Here is a 9,380-nt window from a genome sequence, read left to right as displayed (position 1 = left end):
CAAAGGGTCTGCCTGCAGGCTTGGGGCTCCCCAGGCCTGGCAGTGGCGGTGCTCCCAGCTGGGAGATGCTTGCTCCTCCTCCCTGATGCTGTGATGCTCCTTCTCTGTCCTTCTGTAATAAACTCTGGACCCAGCTTCGCTCAGCCTTCCCTTTGGATCCTCAGAAGTCTGATTTGTTAATAAAAAAAAGGAACAGTGGCTGCTTCTAGCTTTTTTCCTCCGCTATAAAAATTCTACTTGGTCCCCAGGCAATGTGAATGGGAGACTAAAGGGAAAAAAAATGTCTTTTATGGGAAGGTGGATAAAAAAACGCAAGGATTTAAAGTTTAAGATATTATCTGCCCACGTTCTTCCTCTGAGGGAATCTGTTCGACCCCCAAATAAATTTCATCCTCCTCCAGGAGAGGAAAGGGCCTTTGTTTCTCTGACCATACACCCCATCCGCACCCCAGATTTCCTGGTGTTGTATAATAAAGAATTTGGGTGGCTTATGTCCCTGACTCCTGGAAGGTAACCTCTACATTTGGGGAATTTCCCAAATGATAGGAGTGTCTTCATTATTCTCTGTGGGCCACTCAGACCATGACTGTGTTCATGCTAATCAGATGACTCAGGACAGAAGGACCAACCGTGCGATTAGAGGGTTGGGGTTTCGAGACAGGTGACGTCAGCCTGACCTCTGGGAAGGGTAGAGGGGCTGAGGATTAAGTTCAGTCACATGACCACTGATTCCATCAATAATGTTTACATCAAGAAACACTCTGGACTGGGGCTCAGGTCAGCTCTTCCTAATTTGTGTTACACGCATTCGTGATCCAGGATGATGGTGCGTCCCACGAATGCAGAAGCTTCACATTTGAGACTCTTTCAGACTCACACTAAGAGGGGTCTCTTCATTGGCTCGTCCTGATTTGTGCCCTTTATAATAAAACCGTGGTCACCGGTACGGTGCTTTCCCAAGTGCTGTGAGTTGTTCTAGTGAATTACCAAATTTGAGGGGATAAAGCTTGTGGCTGGTGTCTGAAGTGGGGGAAGTCTTGTGGCTGATGGGGTCTTTAACCCATGAAGTCTGTGCTAATTCCAGGATCAGAGCTGCCTTGCCCTTAGACATCTCTATCTGCTTCCTACCACTGCCTGGGGGAGGCTCAGTCTCCCCCAGACATAGGCTCTTTTCCACCCTCTCCCCAGAAGGCAGGCCCAGAGGCTTGAGTTGGGCCCGGGTGGAACCAGCCCAGGCAAAGAAGGTGATGTGTGGTGCGGAGAGCAGCCAGCTTGCTTGAGGGCAGTGGGAGGTATGGGGTGTGCCTGGCCCCCTCCTCCTCCCTGCTGCTGTCGGTGTGCAGGCTCCAGCCTAGCTCATCTGGGGACGGTCACTGGGGCCGGCTGGATCGGCCTTCCTAGGCCAGAGCTCTCCCTTGCTTCCCTGATCCCTCCAGCTACTCATACTCCAGCGCTCTCTTCCTGGCTGAGTCTTTCCCGTGTGTGTGTGTGTGTGTGTGTGTGTGTGTGTGCGCGCGCGCGCACACACAAAGGAAAGAGAGTTTGTTCTCTAGAACTCCTCAAATTCCCCCAAGCTTCCACTTCCTGAACTTGCCATTAATAATATTTTGGTGTCTTCCAAGTTGAATGATTTATTTCCCATTTAAATCTTCCATTTATTCTCCCTCTCTCTGCCCCTTCCTCTCTCCCCCCCCCCCCCCCCGGCCAAATAAATAAATAAACATTAAAAAACAAAAAAAAACCTTACTCTCTGGGGCACCTGGGTGGCTCAGTCAGTTAGGTTAGGCGTCCGACTTCAGGTCATGATGCCACAGTTCGTGGGTTCGGGCCCCGTGTCGGACGCTGTGCTGACAGCTCGGAGCCTGAAACCTGCTTCGGATTCTGTGTGTGTGTCTCTCTCTCTGCCCCTCCCCCCACGCCCACTCTGTCCCTCCTTCTCTGTCTCTAATGTTTAAATAAACATTAACAATTTTTTTAAAAATGAAAATCTTCCATCTATTCAAAGATTTATTCTCTGTTTCTAGCCCCACTCGGAACAATCCTACTCCCCCAGGGCAATGTAAATAGAAAACTAAAGAACTGGTTTAAATATCTCTTTGGATGAGCCAGTCCCCTCTATGCAAATGTTCAAAATTTCAGATTTTGCACCCACTTCTCTACCCCATGTCAGTATCTGGCCACATGAGGACACTCCCCTGGCCATGGGGAGACATCCTTGGATCCATACTTGTTCTATATACTTTTGCTGGAGTCCCATGAGGCACGATGGTCACACCTGACCTTCTGGGTAATGTGCTGACATGCGTTATGGGAGTTGCAGTGTCCCATTTCTCCTGGGAAGGTGCCTTAGTGGACTCTTCATCCTGGGCAGGCCTTTGCCGGAGCGCTCTGCCTCTCCAATCCTCTCCCTGGGGCATGTGAGAGCTTCTGGGTCCCCACAATGGCCAGGGAAGGCAGGGTCCTGCCTTGGTCTTGCCTCCCCGGCCACTAAGGCACCTTTGTTCTGCACCCCGCTGGATGGGGCGGACTTCTAGAGGTGTCAGGCCCCCTCCTCCACCCTCCACAATCGGTGAGCTCAGGGAAGCATGACTCAAGCGCCTGAGATTCTTGGCACCCTCGTCCTTGGGTAGTGAGCTCATGATGGTGTGATGTCCTTGCTATCTTCTTCATCGTCTTTGTCCCCAAGACCAGGAGGGCAAACCTTTCATCCTTTTCCTCTATGCCTGCTGGGGATGCCCCTACAGAGTCCAGGATCTACACCGCCTAGGCCTGCCTCTTGCCACAACAAAGGAATTTAGAAAATCCTTTCTCCAGACAAAGGGTGGCTTTCCAGTCTCCTTGGTCGCTGGGAACTCAAACAGAAATGTAGTTGATGTTCAAAGCTGGGCAGTGACTTGCTCTAGCAAGATCTACCCTCGCCTCCCACAGTGGGTGGGACCCCCTGGGCTCCAAGACTCACAGGCTGAGGAAATAGATCTGAAACTATTTCAAAATATAATCCCATTTACATGCTCCTCTAATGATATATATGGTGGCTTACTGTGTGCCAGTTGCTAAGTTAGGACATAAACACTCCTTGAAATTATTTTTAATAACTGCTTTATTAAGCTATAATTGCCATACCACACGGTTTAGTCTTAAAGTGAACAACTCAATATTTTTCACTGTATTCAGAGAGTTGTAGAAACATCACCCCTATCCAATTTTAGAATATTTTCATCACCCCAAAAGAAACCCCATACTCATTAGCAGTAAACCACCCCCGCCCCCCGTATTCCCTCCCCCCCAGATCCTGGAAATTACTAATCTACTTTCTGTATCTATGGATTTGTCTGTTTGTAGACATTTCATGTAAATGAGCTTTCCTCATTTAATATAATGTTTTTAAGCTTTATCCATGGTGCACTGTGTATCATTACTTCATTTATTTTTATTGCCAGTTAATGCTCCGTTGTATGGATATGTCGTATTTTATTTATGCATTCATCAGTTGGTGAGCATTTGGGCTGTCTCCACTTTTTGGCTATCATGAAAAATGCTATAAACGTTCATGTACAAGTTTTTATGTGGACAAATGTTTTTATTTCTCTCGGGTACATAGCCAGAAGTGGAACCGCTGGGTCATATGGTAACCTGCTTAACATTTTGAGGACGTGTCGAACTCTTTTCCGAAGTGGCTGCACCATTTAACATTCCCACCAGCAGCATGGGAGGGTTCCAATTTGTCCACATCCTCAGCAACACCTACTGTCTGTTGGTTTTGGCCATCCTAGCGGGCGAGCTATGGTGTCTTGCTGTGGTTTTTAGTCTGCATCTCCCTGATGGCTAATGACGTTAGCATCTTTTCATGCACTCATTGGCCATTCATGTATCTTCTTTGGAGAAACATCTATTCAAATCCTTTGTCCATTTTTTACTTGGCTATATGTCTTTTTATTGTTGAGTTGTAAGAGTTCTTTGTATATTCTGGATACAGATTCCTCTTTGGCCCCTTTTGGATTTTAAGAGACCTCTAAATCAAGGTCAGGCCAGGGGTTGCCGCTTTGATAGTCTGTGGAGTTCACCGCAAGGTAACAGAAACCTTGCAAAGAATGCATTCCACCCCACGCAGAGGGTTCACGCAGGGGCAGACCTTGGAGAAGAAGGAGTTGGAGCTGCCGGGGCAGGCCTGGGCCTGCTCTCTGTTCAGTTACACCCTTTTCAAAACCCCTGTTGGAGAAGAGTCTGAGAGATTTAACAGGCTGGAGGTGGGTGGGGAAGTTGGTTGGTTAGTGTATTGAAGGTGGAATCCATTTGGGGCATTTTTTTCCTTTCTTTTCTTTTCTTTCTTTCTTTTTTTTTTTTTTTTTTAGCATAGGCTTTTATTTCTTGGGCAAATGAGATGGTACATAGAAAAGCATTTTGGAATTACAAAGGGATATGCAAATGTAAGGTGATATTATTGCTTCTAGTGTTCTATGTAGGAACCATGAAAACGCTCTCTAGAAAGAAATCACAGAGCCTGCCTGGGGGGTGGGGGGTGAGCAGGGTTTTAGGGGCAACGTGGGGGATGAAAACGAAAGGAAAGAGGAGGGTGGGAGAGTTTCCAGACATTAGTTGCTTCTGTGTGTGCGTGCATGTGTGCGTTTGCGTGTGTGAGAGAGACGGACAAGAAGACCTTTGTGATTTCTGCCACGTTCTTTTACCGCCTGCGTGATTATCTATTTGATATTTCTCTTCGAATGGGCTCCTCTTTCTTTTAATTAAATATGTTTACAAAGGAAACTTTATATCACAGTTATACATGGCAAACCTGCTTCATTTTCAAACTGGGATGTGCCATATAGACAAACAGAACAAAAACCAAAGTGTTATTTAATGCTATCTGGATGCCGTTGTCTCCTAGGCCTGGAAAAACTGCTCCCTGCTGGCTCACCTCTCCTTGTCACTCAGGCCTCTGCTCAAAGGGTGCCTCCCGGGGGCGGAGGGCCTCTCTAAGCCTACCCCTCTCCATCCTTGCTTTCCTTCTTTGACAGTGCTCATCACTACCTAAGGGACATCGTTTTTCCCATGTGTGTCTGGCTCTGAGCAGGCAGGGGCTGTCTTATTCCCTATTTCCACTCCCTAGCTCAATAAATAGTTGCCGAATGACTAGCTCATCTGAGCTGCAAAGTTATTCTCTAGTTTGTTTTTCTCCTCTTAGCGTGTGTCAACCGGGCGTTAAAGGACACCCCGGACAGTGCCACACTGCTACCTGCACCTTGCTGTGATGGGGGGGGGGGACTGCGCAAGGCTTGAGAACGAAGCGGCCTTTCTGAGTGTGATCCCACAGCGCCTCCCCCCACCCCCAGCCTCCCAGGCCGCGCTGTGGGAACCCCCCAGGCCACAGCCGCAATGCAGGCTTCGATCCTCACTTGCCCATTGGCCAGCTGAGTGACTCCACGGCATCACTGAGCCGCCCCTGTGTCCGCCTTCCCCAGAGTAAAAGGACCCATTCCGTCCCCTGCCAGCCTCACAGACACACCAGGCGGAGAAGCTGTTCAAAGGGAGCAGCAGCTCAAAGGACTTTCCAGAAGATGGGATGTAAGTACTGACACCGCCTGCTAAGATATCCTACCCCTTCTCTCCAGGCCCAACTTTTAAAAGTAATGCTATAATTCACCTCTTTACTGAGCACTCAGTAAATTTACAATTTCGTTGTATTCTTTCAATAATCCTCCGAAGTGGGGATTTATTGTTCCCATTATACAGATGAGTTTAGAATATAGTTTGGTGATTTGCCCGAGGTGACGCAGCCGGCTTAGGTTCTCGACCATGACGTAACAACCACAGAAATGTTGCCACCTCCACGAAGACTTCCTGCCCCGCATGGTTTCCACTTCTAAATACCCATAATTCTGCACTATTACCTCTCTGGTGGAATCCACTCAATCTCCCTTGGGGTGTGTGTGTGTGTGTGTGTGTGTGTGTGTGGCAAGTATCTGTTTCTTGAGGGCTGAAATCATTCACTCATCTCTCCCAGGGTCAAGCCGCGTACTTGGCACACTGTGGCTACTCCACCTGTGTCCCCAAGTAAATCAAGGACCGGAGGCTCCTGGATTTCTTCCACCAGGCTCCGTCTCGGAGGAGGACAGATGAAGAAAAATGAGCAGCTGTATTTCCAGAGATATTAATTAGCTCCATCAGAAAGCCCCTGGGATGTTTACCTAGGAGAGCGCGTGGAAAGACATGGGCTTGAACCAGGAGACCGACACTGGCACAGTGAGGGCGGACGTGAAGTCCCTCCCAGAGGCAGGGCAGGGAACAGGGCTTTGGGAGGACCCTCCTGGCCTTAGCATTGATGGCCTGTGCTGGACTTCTCCACCTTTCCAGATTCACTCTCTACCTGTTCCTCATCCTCACAGGAGAGTAGAGGAAGAAGAGAGAGTGATGTCGGGCTCTTTATTCTGTGTGCATGGGTCAGGGCGGATAACAGCTCTGTGGTTACTAGCCCAGGAATCTGCGCTATCCTGGGTGGTTTCCCTACACCCGGACCTTGCCGTTGTGGTGAGTCCCTTTGTCAGACCCGCTTCAAGTTCTCCTTTTTTTTTTAAATATCGTTTGTTGTCAAGCTAGCTGACAACAGCGTGCACAGTGTGCTCTTGGCTTTGGGGATAGATTCCCATGATTCATCGCTTTACATACGACACCCAGTGCTCATCCCAACAAGTGCCCTCCTCAATGCCCATCACCCGTTTTCCCTTCTCCCCACCCCCATCCACCCTCAGTTTGTACTCTGTATTTAAGAGTCTCTTATGGTTTGCCTCCCTCTCTGTTTGAAACTATTTTTTCCCCTTCCCCTCCCCCATGGTCTTCTGTTAAGTTTCTCAAGTTCCATAGATGAGTGAAAACATATGGTATCTGTCTTTCTCTGACTGATTTATTTCACTTAGCATAATACCTTCCAGTTCCATCCACGTTGCTGCAAATGGCAGGATTTCATTCTTTCTCATTGCCAAGTAGTATTCCATTGTATATATAAACCACATCTTTATCCATTCATCAGTTGATGGACATTTGGACTCTTTCCATAATTTGGCTACTGTTGAAAGTGCTGTTATAAACATTGGAGTACATGTGCCCCTACGAATCAGCACTCCTGTACCCTTTGGGCAAATTCCTAGGAGGGTTATTGCTGGGTCATGGGGTAATCCTATGTAAAAAATTTTTTTTTAATTTAACGTCTATTCATTTTTGAGAGAGAGAGACAGAGCATGAGCGGGGAAGGGGCAGAGAGAGGGAGACACAGAATCTGAAGCAGGAGAATCTGTGCTGACAACACAGCCCGATGCGGGGCTTGAACTCACGAACTGTGAGATCACGACCCGAGCTGAAGCCGGACGCTCAGCCGCCTGAGCCACCCAGGCGCCCCTGGGTAGTTCTATTTTTAATTTCCTCTTCAAGTTATTCTGATTTGAGCGTGCCTTCTATTCCTGAAGGGACCCTGGCTGATGGCGGGGAATGCCCTTTTCTGTACTCTTTCAGTCATTTCTTGAGGTCTTGGGGTCTTGAGGACCCCATTTCTTGGGGTCTATGCTTATTCATCACTATGTCCCCACACTTGGCACCGTACTTGGGATGTGGTTCTAATAGCTAACTGAGATTATTGAGCACCTATAATGTGCCAACATTGTTACCTGCATTAACTCAAATAATCCTCACAAGAATCCCACAATTATCACCTTCATTTTACTGTCGAGGAAAGTAAGATCCAGAGAGGCTGAGTACCTAGCCCACGGTCACATGTCTTGTCAGCATGTAGCAGAGCTGGGGTTCGAACCCAGCCGGTGTGACTCCTGAGCCAACAGGATGACTCTCAACCCCGCCAGTGGGTTGCCTTCTGGTTGTCGTTTGGGTGTAAGGCGGGTGATGCCTATTAGTCTTGGGAACCCAAAGAATCTGTTTCTTTGCCCACTCAGAGGCTCAATCGAGTAGAATGGACAGAAGGTGGAATGTAGGTCACCATGGCAACCGGATCACCTGGTCACATTACCTGCTGGGCCCTTGGGGCTGTGGTCCTACTGCAGCACAGAGAAGGGGGGGTTGGCATGGGGCAATGTTTGAGGCACCAGATGCACTGGGAGGACCTGGAAGAATACCAGGTGGGTAGACCAGCCAGGAGATTCTGGGAAGAGCGGGGAGCTTCCCGAAGCAGGTGGAGAGTTTCCCAGGCAAGGATGTGGTGGCCATTGAACCTGCGTCCATGTGAGCCCTGGCCAGTACTCTGAGGCTCCCTCCCCCATTTGTCTCCTGCTTCAGAGCCCAGGGTTTTAGTTGTGGCTTCAATCCTCTCTCCATGCTGTCAGAGCCTGGGGAGGAGAGAAGGGCACCATTTTCTCCTCTGCCACCACTGGGGGCGTCCCCTGCAGAGGGCTGGGGTGCCTCCATTTCACCAGCTACGGGATGAGAAAATGGGCTTCTCCTTCCCGGTCCCTGAAGCTCCCCGTTCCGCAGGGGGCCGGGGTAGGGCCGGACGGAGTGGGCAGGTCATCTCTCTGTGGTTTGTTGTAGGCCCTGACCTTCCTGACCAGGAATGAAATCCTGTGGTGAGTAGAGGGGCCCCTTGCCTCCCCTTGAGCTGAGGTCTCATCCTGGTACAGCCCCGTGCTGGTCCCTGAGTGTGGTTCCTGCCCAGTGCTGTGGAGCCCCAGAGATGAGGCTGGAACAGGGAGGGCAGAGACAGAACCCAGTCAGGAGAGCTGACACCGTGATTCCCAGGGCCCAGCTTGAGTTGAGTGAAACCTCAGGCGTTAAGCCACTATGGGACCCAATGCAGGATTTCTTCACGTAATCACGGAAGTGGACAGGGCCTCCTCGGGGTGATGGGGGGAAGGAAGAAAGGACTTAGGAAACAGGTCGGAAGCCTGGCTGGATAAACTTGGATGCATTACTGAATCGCTCTAAGCCCAGGGTCCCTCTCCAAGCCTCTCTTCAGGGCCTGGAATGTGCCAGACACTGTGAGGACCCTGGGAGCATAATGGGGAATGGCCCACAGTCCCTGTTGTCATGCGGGTTGCTGTCCAGCAGGGAAGGCTCCGGGCCAAAGACAAGCGTCATGCAGCATGGAGAGGCTGCAGGCGCCCTCCTCATCGGATTGCAGAGAGAGTGACTGGTTTGGTGTGTGAGTGCTCCGTCCAGGCCCAGAAGGTTGACTGGAAGTCCCATGTGACTCCTTCTCTTGCTCTGCCAACTGCTCAGCACCCCTTCCCCAGCCCAGCAGAAGAGAGGTGCTTACCATCTGGACAGAGCCGAGCACACAGGCTCCAGCCTCAGGGCCTCCAGGCCCAGTGATAAGCAGGGACGAGCTCCAGGTCAGCGTTTTTGAGCCCCACTTGTTAGGTGTGAATTGGAAGCTGAGGGAC

The 9,380-nt window shown here is 49.8% G+C and overlaps 1 protein-coding gene across 4 annotated transcripts in view; it reads left to right on the top strand.

Annotated features, from left to right (window-relative positions):
- The first annotated feature begins 7,550 nt into the window (after positions 1 to 7,550).
- The window catches only part of CIB4 (calcium and integrin binding family member 4), a 52,527-nt gene continuing 50,697 nt past the window's right edge, over positions 7,551 to 9,380 (top strand). For all 4 annotated transcript variants that reach the window (XM_086700195.1, XM_025927168.2, XM_086700194.1 and 1 more), the window contains exons 1-2: positions 7,551 to 8,120; positions 8,530 to 8,564. In XM_086700195.1, coding sequence (XP_086556321.1) covers positions 7,983 to 8,120; positions 8,530 to 8,564 — 173 coding nt within the window. In that variant the 5' untranslated portion in view covers positions 7,551 to 7,982. The remainder of the gene's footprint in view (positions 8,121 to 8,529; positions 8,565 to 9,380) is intronic.

The sequence above is a fragment of the Puma concolor genome, chromosome A3, assembly GCF_028749965.1.
Source record: "Puma concolor isolate L17-30 chromosome A3, mPumCon1.1.hap2, whole genome shotgun sequence".
NCBI lineage: Eukaryota > Metazoa > Chordata > Mammalia > Carnivora > Felidae > Puma > Puma concolor.
The sequence above is the reverse complement of the archived record's forward strand: the minus strand, read 5'-3'. Positions and strand labels throughout refer to the sequence as shown.